Source organism: Pseudochaenichthys georgianus, unplaced genomic scaffold (genome assembly GCF_902827115.2).
Source record: "Pseudochaenichthys georgianus unplaced genomic scaffold, fPseGeo1.2 scaffold_444_arrow_ctg1, whole genome shotgun sequence".
NCBI classification, from domain to species: domain Eukaryota; kingdom Metazoa; phylum Chordata; class Actinopteri; order Perciformes; family Channichthyidae; genus Pseudochaenichthys; species Pseudochaenichthys georgianus.
In genome coordinates, this window is record NW_027263009.1 from 82,430 (window position 1) to 99,767 (window position 17,338).

Genomic DNA, 17,338 nt, shown 5'->3' on the forward strand with positions numbered 1-17,338 from the left:
AAAGCCTGCATTGATTTATTTGCAGAGTGGGTAGACGTGTGTTCCCCTATATATATTGTATTTATTGGACTGGCCCTCTTGTTACATCAGAGCGTTATCTCAGAGGACGGGATGACCTGTTGTATGTGTGAGAAAGAAAACACTCCATGTGAGAAAGAAAAGAGTAGGCAGGACAGGAAGTGATCCATTCAGCATTTGGGGTAACAAAGAAATACAATAATGTTAATGGTAAAAGTGTTTTTAATAGTGGATTACATGAGACAAACCGTTATTGTCATTGCATAAGTACAGAACAACTAAAAGGACAACGAAAGGCATCTGAGCAGAAGTGCCGAATAATGTATTATATAAGTATATCAATATGACAGATAAAAAGCTGAAGTACATGCAGTATAAACTAAAATATCAAGAATAAAATAAATACTTATTTAAAGGGGAGCTATCCTGCAAAATGCACTTGTTGATGTCTTCTCTACTTCAACATGTGTCCCCGGTGTGTCGGGGAACTCACGCAGCGTCAGAAAATAAAACCCTCTCTCTTTTCCTCCGTACCCAAATCTCTAAAAACGGGGAACAACGGAGCTGATCCAGATTTGCGTCCGATATGACGTAATATCTGAAATGTGGACCCACGGCCCAATCAGAAACGTTGCTATCAGAAACAATGCCCGACTGTTTTGGACGTAATATGGTCGGTGTTTACATTAGCATCGCTAACACTCAGAGCTAACCTGTACTGGAGAGCATGTCAAATCGCACACCTATTTGTCAAAAGCAGGGTCCTGAGAGACACCGGGAACTTCTGATGAACTCGAACCTTCACCCTGCTCTGTGACGTCCTCGTCAGGCTCGTCTTCATCTTTTTCCTCCTCTTCTACCCGCTGCTGCGTTAGCATGCTAGGTTCAAGGCTAACATTGCTCGCTAGCTCAACAACATCCTCCATGACCGCCGCCACTGTTCCTTGTGGTTGTTGCTGGCCTATTTCGTCACTTTTTGCTTTTTTGAAAAAGCAATTTATTGTTGGCAAATGTTTTAATGCAGCCGCCACTCTCTCTTCTTTTTCTTTCTTTTCGCAGCCCCGCTGGGCGTTTGGCTACCGGCACCATCCATGATTTCTGCTCACGTGACAAAATGTGACATGAGTGAGGGTGGGGCTGTGAGTCGGCTATACACTGCCGCCGCGTAGTAATAAAGTTGAGCGCATACATAGTGAGACCTACAGTACAGAGACGGTTTAGAAAATATATTAATTTGACCCTATAGAAAAGCTGTGTTATTTATAGCGAAGAGTGAGTGTCATTTAAAACAATCTATGATGAGTGAGGTTGTGCCCGGAAAAAAAGAAAAAAATTAATACATTTTAAAAAAAAAAAAAAAAATTTATAAATCTTGTCACTGGGGGCCCTCTTTGCTCAAGGGCCCCTGGGCACTTGCCCAGGTTGCCCATATGGTTAATCCGGCCTTGTACACAGGATATAAGAATGGATCAGTACTGACACTATCACACGTCATATGAATACACATGACTATCGATGGAAGATGGAGCTGTTTAGACGGTGATAATAATGTGCAGTCAGTCAGGTTTTCACTTCCTCTCCTTCCTTTAATGGAAGTTTCTAGGTGTTTGTTTCCAGGGTTTCTCTGTAATGTATGGTCTTAAGTTAGTGTGTGTGCATTAAACAGCGGACCTCCTGCAGGAAACAAGAGGAGCAGCTGTGAGTCCTGGCAGTATGTGAGCATGTCTGGCCAATGGAGGCGAATCATTTCCAGTATCCTGCTTTTAAAAACATGTTTGTTGTATTTAATTATGATGTATTACAAATATGGAGAATCTAGTAACACATTTGTTTTCCCGTTTTCTTCCTGTCGCGGTCCTGCAGAAGCTGGAGGAGGAAAAAGGAAAGAAGGAGAAGGAGCGTATGGAGATCGATAAGGAGAGGAGGGAGAGGGACAAAGAGCGGGAGAGAGAGAGGGAACGCCGGGACCGCGAGAAGGAGAAGGAGCGGGAGAGGGAGAGAGACAAGGAGCGAGAGAGAGACCGGGACCGCGAGAGAGAGAGAGATCGAGAGCGAGAGAGGACGAAGGAGAGGGAGAGGACGAGGGAGAGGGAGAGGAGTCGAGACGTCAGCGAGGGGCGGAGCAGATCCAGGTGAGTGGAGCTGAGGGGTCAGAGGTCATGTTCCTGGTGATGAAATAATGCATATGTGATGAGATCCAACCGTCTTGTCTTCATTGCCTTCTTAAATTGCAACAAACAATATTTTAGGTACTTGATAAAAAAAGTACTTGTTCACAGAGGTGGGTAGTAGTGGAGTACAAATACTTTGTTACTGTACTTATTGTTCTGGTATCAGTACTTTACTCCACTACTTATTTTTCTGACGACTTTTTACTTTGACTTCTTACATTTTGAACACAAATACCTGTACTTTCTACTTCTTACATGTTGAACCCAAATACCTGTACTTCCTACTTCTTACATGTTGAACACAAATACCTGTACTTTCTACTTCTTACATGTTGAACACAAATACCTGTACTTTCTACTTCTTACATGTTGAACACAAATACCTGTACTTTCTACTTCTCACATGTTGAACTCAAATACCTGTACTTTCTACTTCTTACATGTTGAACACAAATACCTGTACTTTCTACTTCTTACATGTTGAACACAAATACCTGTACTTTCTACTTCTTACATGTTGAACCCAAATACCTGTACTTTCTACTTCTCACATGTTGAACTCAAATACCTGTACTTTCTACTTCTTACATGTTGAACACAAATACCTGTACTTTCTACTTCTCTCATGTTGAACACAAATACCTGTACTTTCTACTTCTCACATGTTGAACACAAATACCTGTACTTTCTACTTCTTACATGTTGAACACAAGTACCTGTACTTTCTACTTCTTACATGTTGAACACAAATACCTGTACTTTCTACTTCTCACATGTTGAACACAAATACCTGTACTTTCTACTTCTTACATGTTGAACACAAATACCTGTACTTTCTACTTCTCACATGTTGAACACAAATACCTGTACTTTCTACTTCTTACACGTTGAACTCAAATACCTGTACTTTCTACTTCTTACATGTTGAACTCAAATACCTGTACTTTCTACTTCTTACATGTTGAACACAAATACCTGTACTTTCTACTTCTCACATGTTGAACTCAAATACCTGTACTTTCTACTTCTTACATGTTGAACTCAAATACCTGTACTTTCTACTTCTCACATGTTGAACACAAATACCTGTACTTTCTACTTCCTACATGTTGAACACAAATACCTGTACTTTCTACTTATTTTTAAACACGAGTATCTGTACTTTCTACTTCTCACATGTTGAACACAAATACCTGTACTTTCTACTTATTTTTAAACACGAGTATCTGTACTTCTACTCGAGTAAAGGATGTGTGTACTTTTGCCATCTCTGCTTGTTTGGCACAGAGCCTCTTAAGCCTGCATCTTGTCAAGGGAACTGGGACCTAAGTGTAGTAAATATTTGTATTGCTGCATTATAAGTGTTTGTATTCATGTATTTTAATGGCTTTGGTACTAATCTAACTGTTCTGCAGAGAGAGGACCCGAGAAGACAAGAAACGAGACCGCGAAGAAGACGAGGAGGACGTTTACGAGCGCAGGAGACTGGAGAGGAGGCTCCGAGACAAGGAGGCCGCTTACCAAGAAGTACGTTCATCATCTCTCCTGTCATTTAGATTTTGTTCAATTAAGTGCTAAATAAAGTAATGCATTTAAAGACTGTACTTTGTTTATGTCTGACTCAGTGATGGTTATCTTTCTTCTTAAAGCGCCTGAAAAACTGGGAGATCCGGGAGAGGAAGAAGGCCCGCGACTACAGCAAAGAGACGGAGCGCGAGGACGAGAGGCGTCGGGAAATGGTATTCATGAATACAAACCACAGCAAACCACAAGCATATAATTACAGCCATTAGTGTCCGACAGTGTTCCCGCCAGACCCGGGCTGAGAGGGCGTCCACCCCGAGAGCCGTCCCTTAAGTTATAGATACCATCTCTTTACTTCTCTACGTATTAGTGATGGGAATTCCGGCTCTCTTTAGTGAGCCGGATCATTTGGCTCGGCTCACTAATGGAGCATTTCCACTACAGTGCGGGTTAAGCGTGCCCGGCCCGTTTTTGGTTGCGTTTCCACTCGGCGTAGTTCCGGCTAGCGGGTACTTTTTCACAGTTTTCTGGCTTTCCAAAATCGAGGTTCTTTCCGGGCCAACAAACAGGCTGAGTCGGGCTGAGTATCCTAAGCTAGTGAGAGAATCGCTGGCTCGGGAGCTACAACTACAACAAGATGAACATATTTGACCGTGATTTAATTGTAATACACGTTTCAAAATGATGCCGACGTAACAACATACTGATACCGGTTAGTAAAAACCATGAATTAATGCTTTGACAAGTCTGCAGACAGGCGGCAGAGAAACACCTTTAAAATGCGTGCTTTCTAAATGTAGCTTGGCTAAGCTAACGTTATATATGCTCCGACCGTCCACACTCACAGCAACGGCCTACAGACATAAACAAACCAGCGACTGTATTCTCCATGACACAGGCAGTCTGTGGTTTGTACTCGTTTAACTTCTGTCTAGTTTCTGAACAGATATGAGGAGCTGTTGGTTTTGTGTTTCACATTGAAGATGACGTCACGGCTCCGCCTACACTGCGTTACTATAGTTACTGCCCCAGTTCCTAAACTGTAATGGAAACGCAGCATGAAGTGAGCCTGGCCTAACTATACCGTACTAAACCGTACTAAGCCGTGCGAAGTCCTGCAGTGGAAATGCGCCATAAGAAGAGCCTGCTCTTTTTTGTGAGCCGGATCATTTGGCTCGGCTCACTAAGAAGAGCCGGCTCCCCAACGGCTCTTCATGTCACCACAGTTTACCACGGAGCCTCAGTTTCGCCGCTGCGAGGCTCCGGCGGTCGCAGTTCACGCGCGTGCTCCACTAGAACCCCCGTCGTCAAGGATCGCCGTCAGTACACTTTCCGTCACAGGAACACGCTTTGTTGGCGGCGAAAAGAATCCCACCAGACTCCTTTGCCGCTCCAACAGAGCGATGTCCTTTTTCCTTTTCGTCATTTCAAGCGATAAAAACTCCATCTTCTCGCCCTCGGCTCGAGTTCAGGGCGTTATGAGCTGAATAAGGGCGTCAAATGACGGCAAGACGCCCGCCTGGCGGCAACGCTGGTGTCAGGCGATGTGTTATTCAAGATTCAAGGCTTTTATTGTCATGTGTGCATAGCTACAGTGTAGTCATGACGATAAAATAGAATAGAAATAGTGCAGAATAGTGTTTATACAAGGCTTTGGAATATTGATATGAGGCGCAAACAGATGAATGTTATGGAGGTTCCGGTGTTCAACAGTGTGATGTGATGTTGACGACGTGATGTGTAAAGAATGTATGAAGATAACTATTGGTGTGTTTGAATTCAGATGAAAGAAGCCAAAAGGCTGAAAGAGTTCCTTGAAGATTACGACGACGACCGAGACGACCCTAAATACTACAGGTAAATACCCTAAAGCTTATTTGGAAGTACGTATATGTATACGTATATATGCACGTATATGTCTTCAACGGCATACAGTTATTCTATCGGAGCATATATCAAATCTTAGTAGCCATGTTAATACTGCTTAACACCAGGGCAAACCAAATCCCACACAGACAGAAGACAGGCAAACGAGTAAATAAATGGAAAACCAGTCAGCGAAAATGTAATGTCTTCACTGTTTGACCTCTGCTTCTCGTCCTCAGGGGCAGCGCTCTGCAGAAGAGACTCCGTGACCGAGAAAAGGAGACGGAGCTGGACGACAGAGACAGGAAGAGGGAGAAGGAGGAGCATGAGGAGATCAGACAGAGGCTGCTGGCTGAAGGTCACCCCGACCCTGAGGCTGAGCTGCAGAGGGTGAGTCCTGCGTTCATGCCCTTCAGTAACAATGCGGAGGAAGACGACAACTCCCATGATCCCGAGATACCTTACGATGCAAACTAACTCGGGCTTTTGCCCACGCCTTATGGGTTATAACATTAAACTGACTCGGTCATATTTAATTTAGTCTTAATTTACATTGTTTTATTTCCTATTCTGTTATTGTACACATCATATTCTATATACATTTATAAAAGTCAAATCAAGCAATCTGATTGGTTCTTAGCCGTGATATAATGAGCGTATATCACGGGTAGAATTGTAGTTACTTTTCACAACAAGTCAGTATCCCTCCGCGTCTGAGAAAAAGCTACAACAGTTACATTACGTCCGTTACGAAACTAACTTACAAAGCTTAAGATGGAAACATTTAAGATTAACTTCGACCTCCGGGGGGGTCTTACTATGGAGGAGTGCCTATCTCCAGAAAGCACCTAAACGACGACATGCAGAGCAGGTAGACCAACTGGAGAAGTGCCACCATTCAAAAGCTTTCTGATGCAGTTTTTGAAACAAAGCAGAGAGATGATGAGCGTTAGTGGCCACAGGTGTGAAAGCTCTCTCCAGAGCTGCTGGAAGCCCAATCTCGGGGACCGGAGAAAGTGGAGCAATATCCTCGCCACGCCAAGCAACAGCCGAGTACAACCTCAACTCATGCTGGACAGGTTTTCAGTGGGTGCACAACAAACGGCAACATACACATTAATGTAAATAAATAGCCAAATAATCGATCAACGCTCTCTGTCTAATATAAGGGGCCGAACCACGCCCCTTAGCGCGCTTCGCGTCGGGCCGAACCACGCCCCTTAGCTCTGATATAATGGCCATATACCACGGCCTGTCGTGAGCTATTGCTTAAGTGTATATAGACTTTTTGCACTACTTTTTATCTTGTATTTTATTATTTATGTTGGAAGAGCTCCGGTCAGAAGAATTTCATTGCCATCTCTACACTGCAGCTTATAAGACATTAAAACCTTTGAATCTTGAATAAAGAATATTTCTCACTTACGATTAACGTGTAACCTGGACCTGTGGCAGCAAATAAGCGTTACCTTTTAATACAAATATATATTTGATGAGGTTTTGCCATAATGACGCGGCCCTAAATGCGTCTGTTAAAATGCTACCAGTCAACAGGTATTCATTATTGCAACACATAATGATCTGGTCGGAGGAGCCTGTTGTTGGGGAATGCTTTGCCCTGCATGTCCTCCCTCGCCCTCTGACGCAGCTGACCAGCCTTGAGCAGCCGCTATCTCCCTTAAGGAGGGGCTGCCCTAGCAAGTTGTTGATGTTTCCAGTTTGTGAGCGGGCCTCTCTCGGTCAGAGATAGTTATTGTTGTGGGACACCTGGAACACATCCTTCTCGGGGTGGAGATGACCTCGAGCCATAAGCGACAACAAAAGTGTCCTCAGCTGTTTAGTCCTATCTATTGAAGAATGTTGATTATTACACTCTCTAGTTAAACCCGGAGCTACAGGAGGGGTCTTCAGGACTGATGGTGGCGTCTCGACCGTGTGGTCAGATCGTGGCCCGTGACATGTCGTGTGAATTCTCCGGCCGAAGCTCCAAATAAACCGTCAGTGTTTGCCATCAAAGCTCCAGCTCTCCTCGTGTCTCTGAGTCCTGACTCCCATTGCTTCAGAAGTTTCCCCCACACCTGTGACCTAAGATTTCCATGGACATTCAGGGGGTCCGCGGGGTCTTAAAAAGTATTAAAAGTTGATGAATCAATTTAGCGAAAATGAAGGCTATTAAAAAGGATTAAACGGCATTTTCCAAGGTGTTACATGTTGTAGCTTGTTTTCAGTAAGTATATAAATGGTCCAGAGAGGTTGTGTTCTACCGTCTGCCTGAATGTACTCATGGCGTAGGTGTGTAGTGAGATTCTGTGGAGTTTATTTATGGCATCCCGTTGGGTTTGACGTCATCTGAACAGGACATCGCACGCTCACTGCTTGATAGCGCGAAGCTCCGTTTACGCCGGTTGCTAAGCAACATCGTTATGGGTGTGGGGGAAACGTCTGAAGCAATGGGAGTCAGGACTCAGAGGCACGAGGAGAGCTGGAGCTTTGATGGCAAACACTGACGGTTTATTTGGAGTTTCGGTCGGAGAATTAGACAGGTGGTGTCACGAGTTGACACAGCGGCTGCCAAACCAATTCTGAAGAACTCTTCTGCAGCTCGAGGTTATAACTAGTTCGGAGTGTAATAATCAACATTCTTCATCAGCGAGACTAAACATCATGGACCCTGAATCTAACGAGAGCTGTCGTCCATAGGAAAGAATGAGCGCCAGGGAGCCTGCGTCCCTGAACATGGCGGCTTGTGCTCGGTCACAGACTGGCAACAACAATGCGCCCAAGCTGCCCCTCCTTAAGAGAGATAGCAGCAACACCCAAGGCCGTAGACCTGTGCCGTGGGAAAGAGACCGTGAGAGGAGAACATGATGAGCTGTGTCGAAGGTTTATCTGCTGGTGGACTACCTGAGAGATATACAGCAGGAGAACACGCCGTCCACCACGGAGAATAAACAGAAGGAAGGGCAACCATGACAACCATGCTCCGGGGTCTTCTTCGCTGCATTTTGTGGCGGCAGCAGCGCCACTTACAGGCCTGGCATATGTACTACAGCGTTTCCAGCATTTCCAGCGGTCTAGTGTGAACGGACACGTTAATGAATCGAATGCGTGTGAACGGAAGACTTTTTTGCGTTTGCGTTTTGCTGTATGCGTCCTCGTGGGGCCGGGGTCTAAGCCAAACTATATCCGGTCACAGAGATCTGCTATTTTAAAGTAAGGTCAACACATATCGACCCTAAATATAGTCTATATTAAGAACGAGAAAAGTCTTAACATATATATCGTTTTTTGTAAACATATGACAAATGTGTGAGGGTGATGACGTCAGAGCATCGTCCTATGTTGCGGGCTTAGCCCCGGACAGCCCCTGGGTATTTGTGAGGGAGCTCCTATATGGCATTACCCCGCTGAAGCTCACCAAAGTTTAATATATTTCATAGTTCAAAGTAGAGTTCAAAGTTTTGTCAATTGTTTGGTTTATTGGTCAAATACTGGTTTCTACTGGTTTCTGAGGAGTTGTACTGGAATGAAAGAGCACGGAGTACAGAAGCAACAAAGCAGCATGCTGCATTAAACCTGACCTTCACAGAGGTTGAAGTTCATGTGGAGAGGAGGCTTCAGTAGTCTGTCTGCACTCTGTTTAGTTGAGCTATCTTACAATCAATATAGTAAATGTGAGGTAAAGTGTGTTGCCAAGGTAACCGGTTAGAACTCGAAGTTGCGATGAGGTCTTAAAATGTATGGAAAGGGTCTTAAAAAAGTTCTTAAATTTGACTTCAGGATTCCTGCATATACCCTGTAATAAGACGACTCAGATCTGAAGCTACTCAGGAATCTGCTGCCAAAGTGCAATAAAAAAGACAAAATTAATAGAATCAAACCCTTTTTTGTTGCTTTTTATTAGAGTATAAAAAGAAATGCTTTATTAAAATAGGATGCAAGCAACACTAGTTTCTGAACCTGAATTGATAATAGACTATAATCAATTTAAACAGAACAGATCTTAATGTTTGCATTTTTATACCATTTTGTGCAATAATTATAATGAATAAGTTCAAACAAACTAAAACTTACAGCTGATTAATAACGGTATCTAACTTGAGTTTTTATTGTATCAAAAACGTGTTGAAATGCTTCTGTTATTTTTACTGTCCCCCAAAAGCGCGTCGGCAGCGTCCAGGAATGCTTCTTTCACGACTTCGCCGGCTTTGAAAGACTTCATGTGTTTCGCAAGAACGTGACGGACACGATAAGATGCTCTGGTAGCAGCCTTGCTCTTGTTGTTGGGCCTGGTGAAAATGGACTGCTGTGCATTTAGCTGTCTTCTCGTCCTTTCAGGCCCCTCCCCTTTAGCTGTCCTTTCAGGCCCCTCCCCTTTTGGAGCGTAGGGCAGAATCAGGAGGGAGTTCCGTCTCGTAGCGTTTGTGCACCGTTTTGAAATGCCGCTCCTAAATTACCCTTCTTCGATAAAGCCACGCTCGCATTGCAGATGAGACAGATGGACTTTCAATTGGAATAGATACAAAAATGATCATCCTCCCACTCGGAGTGAAAATTATATATTTTGGGCTTTTTTGCTTCTGCCATAATTGCGGTCTTGTGTGTGTGCGGACTGTCACTCCTGTTGACACGGACAACGTCAGCGAAATGGCGCCCACTGCCCACCAGCCACCCCCCGACACATGGGGTGAGGCCGGCCAATCACAAAGCTTTGATGCGTTTATGTTGTCGGACATTAACGATAAAACAGAATATTGTTGTTCTATTTTTAGACACATCTCGCGATCGATTGGGAATCTCCCCGATCGCGATCAACTGGTTGGGCACCCCTGATGTATATAGTCAATGTGAGGTAAAGTGTGTTGCCAATGTAACCGGTTAAAACTCGAAGAGGCGATGAGGTCTTAAAATGTATGGAAAGGGTCTTCAAAGGTCTTACATTTGACTTCAGGATTCCGGCATACCCCCTGTTGTATAACTAAACTGTAGCGACCGTACGAATGACCATAAAAGCCTTGAAACTTGAAACTAATGATATGATCGTTTCTCGATGTGTATGTTTCCAGATGGAGGAGGAGGCCGAGCGCAGACGGCAGCCGCCTCTCAAACTCGAACCGGAGGAGGACATCGTTCACCGGGAGAAATCTCACCGTGACCGGGATCGTGACCGGGAGAAGAGAAGCTCTGGGAGAAGAGAAGAAGAGCCGATTCCCCGTGCCCCCCCGCAGCAGCAGCAGCAGCAGCCGCCGCAGCAGCAGCCGCCGCCGCAGCAACAGCAGCCGCAGTCGGACGACGATGATGATGAAGAAGAGGAGGCGGCCATGGAGGAAGACTTCCCCGACGCTGAAGACTCACAGGAGGCCGAAGAACCGCCGCAGATTAAACCCGTCATGAGGCCCATCACCACGGCGCCCTCTGTGTCCTCCGGCAGCGGGGACGCCACCCCCAACTCGCCCGGCAACGAGTCCCCCTGCGGCATCATCATCCCGGGGGAAAACTCTCCGGAGGTGCAGCCCCCCGAGGAGCTGCGGCCCAAGATAGGCGTCAGTCTCAAACTGGGTGAGTGCAGAGGTAACATATAGGGATATAAGGGGAGGGGGTGGTTCTGGATTCAGTCATTTCAGGGTGCTAGTAAGGACTGTGGCAGATGATGGCATGAGAGCAGAGGAAAGTGGGTATAAGATGATGAGGCTATGAATGATATCTGAGAATGTGTAGAAACGAGGGCTGCATGATTTGGGGAAATCTAATTGCGATTTTTCTGAAGAGACCTGAAGAAGAGGGGACACATGCTAATGAAGAAGAGACATGAAGAAGAGGGGACACATGTTGATGTAGAAGAGACATGAAGAAGAGGGGACACATGTTGATGTGGAAGAGACATGAAGAAGAGGGGACACATGTTGATGTAGAAGAGACATGAAGAAGAGGGGACACATGTTGATGTAGAGAGACATGAAGAAGAGGGGACACATGTTGATGTAGAAGAGACATGAAGAAGAGGGGACACATGTTGATGTAGAGAGACATGAAGAAGAGGGGACACATGTTGATGTAGAAGAGACATGAAGAAGAGGGGACACATGTTAATGTAGAAGAGACATGAAGAAGAGGGGACACATGTTGATGTAGAGAGACATGAAGAAGAGGGGACACATGTTGATGTAGAAGAGACATGAAGAAGAGGGGACACATGTTGATGTAGAGAGACATGAAGAAGAGGGGACACATGCTAATGAAGAAGAGACATGAAGAAGAGGGGACACATGCTAATGAAGAAGAGACATGAAGAAGAGGGGACACATGTTGATGTAGAAGAGACATGAAGAAGAGGGGACACATGTTGATGTAGAGAGACATGAAGAAGAGGGGACACATGTTGATGTAGAAGAGACATGGAGAAGAGGGGACACATGTTGATGTAGAAGAGACATGAAGAAGAGGGGACACATGTTGATGTAGAAGAGACATGAAGAAGAGGGGACACATGTTGATGTAGAAGAGACAGGAAGAAGAGGGGACACATGTTGATGTAGAAGAGACATGAAGAAGAGGGGACACATGTTGATGTAGAAGAGACATGAAGAAGAGGGGACACATGTTGATGTAGAAGAGACATGAAGAAGAGGGGACACATGTTGATGTAGAGGAGACATGAAGAAGAGGGGACACATGTTGATGTAGAAGAGACATGAAGAAGAGGGGACACATGTTGATGTAGAAGAGACATGGAGAAGAGGGGACACATGTTGATGTAGAAGAGACATGAAGAAGAGGGGACACATGTTGATGTAGAAGAGACATGGAGAAGAGGGGACACATGTTGATGTAGAAGAGACATGAAGAAGAGGGGACACATGTTGATGTAGAAGAGACATGAAGAAGAGGGGACACATGTTGATGTAGAGGAGACATGGAGAAGAGGGGACACATGTTGATGTAGAAGAGACATGAAGAAGAGGGGACACATGTTGATGGAGAAGAGACATGAAGAAGAGGGGGACACATGTTGATGTAGAAGAGACATGGAGAAGAGGGGACACATGTTGATGTAGAAGAGACATGAAGAAGAGGGGACACATGTTGATGTAGAAGAGACATGAAGAAGAGGGGACACATGTTGATGTAGAGGAGACATGGAGAAGAGGGGACACATGTTGATGTAGAAGAGACATGAAGAAGAGGGGACACATGTTGATGGAGAAGAGACATGAAGAAGAGGGGACACATGTTGATGTAGAGGAGACATGGAGAAGAGGGGACACATGTTGATGTAGAAGAGACATGAAGAAGAGGGGACACATGTTGATGGAGAAGAGACATGAGGAAGAGGGGACACATGTTGATGGAGAAGAGACATGAAGAAGAGGGGACACATGTTGATGTAGAAGAGACATTGAGAAGATGGGACACATGTTGATGTAGAAGAGACATGAAGAAGAGGGGACACATGTTGATGTAGAAGAGACATGGAGAAGAGGGGACACATGTTGATGTAGAAGAGAGATCGAGAAGAGGGGACACATGTTGATGTAGAAGAGACATCGAGAAGAGGGGACACATGTTGATGGAGAAGAGACATGAAGAAGAGGGGACACATGTTGATGGAGAAGAGACATGGAGAAGAGGGGACACATGTTGATGTAGAAGAGACATGAAGAAGAGGGGACACATGTTGATGTAGAAGAGCCATGGAGAAGAGGGGACACATGTTGATGTAGAAGAGAGATTGAGAAGAGGGGACACATGTTGATGTAGAAGAGACATGAAGAAGAGGGGACACATGTTTTTGTAGAAGAGACATGAAGAAGAGGGGACACATGTTGATGTAGAAGAGATATGAAGAAGAGGGGACACATGTTGATGTAGAAGAGACATGAAGAAGAGGGGACACATGTTGATGTAGAGGAGACATGGAGAAGAGGGGACACATGTTGATGTAGAAGAGACATGGAGAAGAGGGGACACATGTTGATGTAGAAGAGACATGAAGAAGAGGGGACACATGTTGATGTAGAGGAGACATGGAGAAGAGGGGACACATGTTGATGTAGAAGAGACATGGAGAAGAGGGGACACATGTTGATGTAGAAGAGACATGAAGAAGAGGGGACACATGTTGATGTAGAAGAGACATGAAGAAGAGGGGACACATGTTGATGTAGAAGAGACATGAAGAAGAGGGGACACATGTTGATGTAGAAGAGACATGAAGAAGAGGGGACACATGTTGATGTAGAAGAGACGTGGAGAAGAGGGGACACATGTTGATGTAGAGGAGACATGGAGAAGAGGGGACACATGTTGATGTAGAAGAGACATGGAGAAGAGGGGACACATGTTGATGTAGAAGAGACATGAAGAAGAGGGGACACATGTTGATGTAGAAGAGACATGAAGAAGAGGGGACACATGTTGATGTAGAAGAGACATGAAGAAGAGGGGACACATGTTGATGTAGAAGAGACATGAAGAAGAGGGGACACATGTTGATGTAGAAGAGACATGAAGAAGAGGGGACACATGTTGATGTAGAAGAGACGTGGAGAAGAGGATGTTGTATAACAGGCGACCTTTAACGCCGTAGTGCTTCTCCCCCAGGCGCCACCAGCAGCCCCAGCCAGCCGAACGTGGGGAAGCGGAAGAAGCTGACGACGGTGGAAAGTGTTTTCAACAGGTTTGACGAGGAGGAGGCGGACGAGCAGCCGCGCAAAAGGAAACTGGTTCCTCTGGATTACGGAGACGACGACAAGAGCCTCGGGCTGGACGGGGCCGAGATGCCGGGGCCCAAAGGCGGCGTCAACACGGAGGAGAAACGGAAACACATCAAGAGCCTCATCGAGAAAATCCCCACCGCCAGACCGGAGCTGTTCTCCTACCCGCTGGACTGGGCCATGGTCGACTCGGTAAGCTCTCAGACCTTTAGGGTAGAGGTGCAGCGCCAAGTAGATCAGAGTCCTTTATGGACACTTCGCAGAGTACAGCGACATTCCAAGCATCACACATAACAGACGGTATAAGTATCATGTTGACGATACAAGCTTTTAATGGATAATATAAGTGACTATAAATCGGACCTATGATACATTGAACAGTACGCTAGTATTGTGCACAAGTATGTGGGTTCGTCTCCCGAGGCTTGATGTCTCCCCTTCATCTCCCCCTTCACCGCTGTGTCTCTTATGATGGCACAGATGTCTAAGTAATGATAAAATATGTGCAGTCATAAAAAGCATGATTACACAATACCACACACAAGAACATAAAGACTTGAATTACATATACGTCTTCCTACAAAGATATTTTCCACCCGTTTGGTTTAAGTTAATTTATATTCAACTGGATTCATGTTGATGTTTATTTTGTGCTTTTATTTTTGAAATGTATGCGAGTGAAACAAGGTCCTTACATTGTGTGCACTTTGGGGGGAAAGTGACTTATTTAATTGTTAATTATAATCCCAGCACACCGTTATATTCTGATGGCGTGACGGAAAGGGAATCGGCATTTCAGATTGAACAGAAAGTGCAATTTGGCCAATAAGACTGCAATCGATGCGAATTTATGTTTGACAGTATTTTCCAATGTGTCTTTCTCCCTGCAGTCTCTGATGGATCGCCGCATTAAACCGTGGATCAATAAAAAGATTATTGAATACATCGGAGAGGAGGAGGCGACGCTGGTGGAGTTTGTCTGCTCAAAGGTCTGTGATTATTTAGCTTAGTTAAAAGTACTTGTCCGCATTGCAGATATGTCAGGTATTGAATCGAAGAATATTTTGATATATAATTTGTACTTGTGTGTGTCTTGAAATGTGTTTCTCTGCTCCCCCCCCCAGGTGATGGCACACAGCACCCCTCAGGGTATTCTTGATGATGTTGCAATGGTAAGATAAACTACGTTGACATTTAAATTAATCTTTTATGAAGTTTCATTTCAATGCCTTTCCTTATTTGGGGTCTACAGTTAATTTGTACTGGGGTTGTCGGCTGTTAACCCCTAGATGCCCGAGTGACCGGACCCTACACTCTTCCATAAGTGGGTCAAAAAGGGCCCGTATTATAATAATGTGTTTTTATGCAACTTTTGGTTAAGAAAAATCACTTGTATAATATTTATTATTATATTTTGTTTCACACTAGAAATATTTTATATTTAATTTTTCACTATTTATAATTTCAGATTTTTTGTTTTACATTTTAGAAAAAAAACTTTTTGAACATATCGATGCAAATGTCTCCGCTATTCTGAGACCCTCGCAGTATTCCAGTCCCTTTTCAAAACTCATCTCTTGTCTACTCATAGCCCCCCGCCATCAATCCATGCCGGTTGATCAAGTGTGATAGTCCTATACCCCGCACCCTAACCTTCCCTTGTAATGTAAAGCCATTTTGAGTCCTTGAAAAGCCCTATAAAAATAACATTTATTATTATTATACTGACGGGTATCAGATCTTGCTGTGTAAAATAATCTTCCTGAGAGGTGTCACGTGTGATGTAGTCTGTGTGTGCTACAGTGAATGTAGTCCTGACAGCAACAGGTGATAAGAATCAAAGGTTCCTATAGGAAATGCATGCGGGTCATTTTTGACCCACTTATGGAAGTTTGGGGTAGAAATACAAAAACTACAATTTCTTAAAATATATAACTTTCACATCAGACTAATGTCCAATATGTATTGAGCTGTTGGATGTAAAGTGTGTGTCCCAACCGGTCTGGTGTGTCTTCAGGTTCTGGATGAAGAGGCAGAAGTGTTCATAGTGAAAATGTGGAGGCTGTTGATTTACGAAACGGAGGCGAAGAAGATCGGACTCGCGAAATAAAGACCGCTCGTCTCTCCGTCCGACTTCCTTTTTAAATCCCAGATCTGCTGCCCACAGACTGTAAACACATCACACCCTCCATCCCATCAGCAAGGAGCAGCCTTCTCTCTGTGTGTGTGTGTGTGTGTGTGTGTGTGTGTGTAAGAGTGTGTGTCTTTGGAAGGGAGAGTGTCCGCTGTGGACAGAAAGGGATTGCTCAAACATACTGCATGATGAAACTTTGGTTGTGTTTTGTTCCTTTGTTGATGCTGTTTGAGGCAGGAGACAGTTGCTACCCCCCCCCCCCCCCCCCCACCACACACACACACACACACACACACACTTGGTTCTGCAACACGTTGGACTCTGCTTTGATTTACTGTCGTCCTGTTGAGGCTCCGTTGTGTGAACTGATAATAAATATGCTTTTTTTTTAAGAAAGTGTTGTTGGTCTTTTTCTTTTTGCTTTGCATGACCAACACATTTTGACTCCCTTTTTAGTTTTCTCTATTAGAATATATCAAAAGTCCCTCTCCAGTATCCGACTATGAGCAATGATGAGCGATCCGTCATTTAGGGCTGGAACTATTGTTATTTTCATCATTTCATTTTGGCAATTATTTTCTTGACTGATGATTTTGTCGGGAAAATGTCCAAGTTTCTGAAAATCCTAAGTTTTTAAAAGGCTTTGTTTCAGAAATAACAATTTCATTATTACTTTTTTTCCTTTATTCAAGAATATATATGAATATTAAACATTTTATACACATAAAACATTGACATTAGTGGCAGGCACACGGTAACATTTATTCATGTATTTTTTTTTCTTTTAAAGGTCCCCTATTATTCTGTTTACATCAATATATCACAGGTCTCAGATATATACAGAGCCTGTCTCTGATTGGCTGAAAAACCAACAGATCATTGCAGCATTACCCATAATCCCCTCTGTTTCA

At 44.2% G+C, this 17,338-nt stretch overlaps 1 protein-coding gene across 3 annotated transcripts in view; it reads left to right on the forward strand.

The window, feature by feature from the left end:
* Positions 1-16,823, forward strand: part of LOC117442578 (RNA-binding protein 25-like) — a 30,021-nt gene extending 13,198 nt beyond the window's left edge. For all 3 annotated transcript variants that reach the window (XM_034078546.1, XM_034078547.1, XM_071202444.1), the window contains exons 9-18: positions 1,882-2,150; positions 3,605-3,716; positions 3,839-3,928; positions 5,497-5,570; positions 5,819-5,969; positions 10,646-11,138; positions 14,181-14,485; positions 15,184-15,282; positions 15,418-15,465; positions 16,311-16,823. In XM_034078546.1, the coding sequence (XP_033934437.1) occupies positions 1,882-2,150; positions 3,605-3,716; positions 3,839-3,928; positions 5,497-5,570; positions 5,819-5,969; positions 10,646-11,138; positions 14,181-14,485; positions 15,184-15,282; positions 15,418-15,465; positions 16,311-16,403 (1,734 nt within the window). In that variant the 3' untranslated portion in view covers positions 16,404-16,823. The remainder of the gene's footprint in view (positions 1-1,881; positions 2,151-3,604; positions 3,717-3,838; positions 3,929-5,496; positions 5,571-5,818; positions 5,970-10,645; positions 11,139-14,180; positions 14,486-15,183; positions 15,283-15,417; positions 15,466-16,310) is intronic.
* The last annotated feature ends 515 nt before the right edge of the window (positions 16,824-17,338 follow it).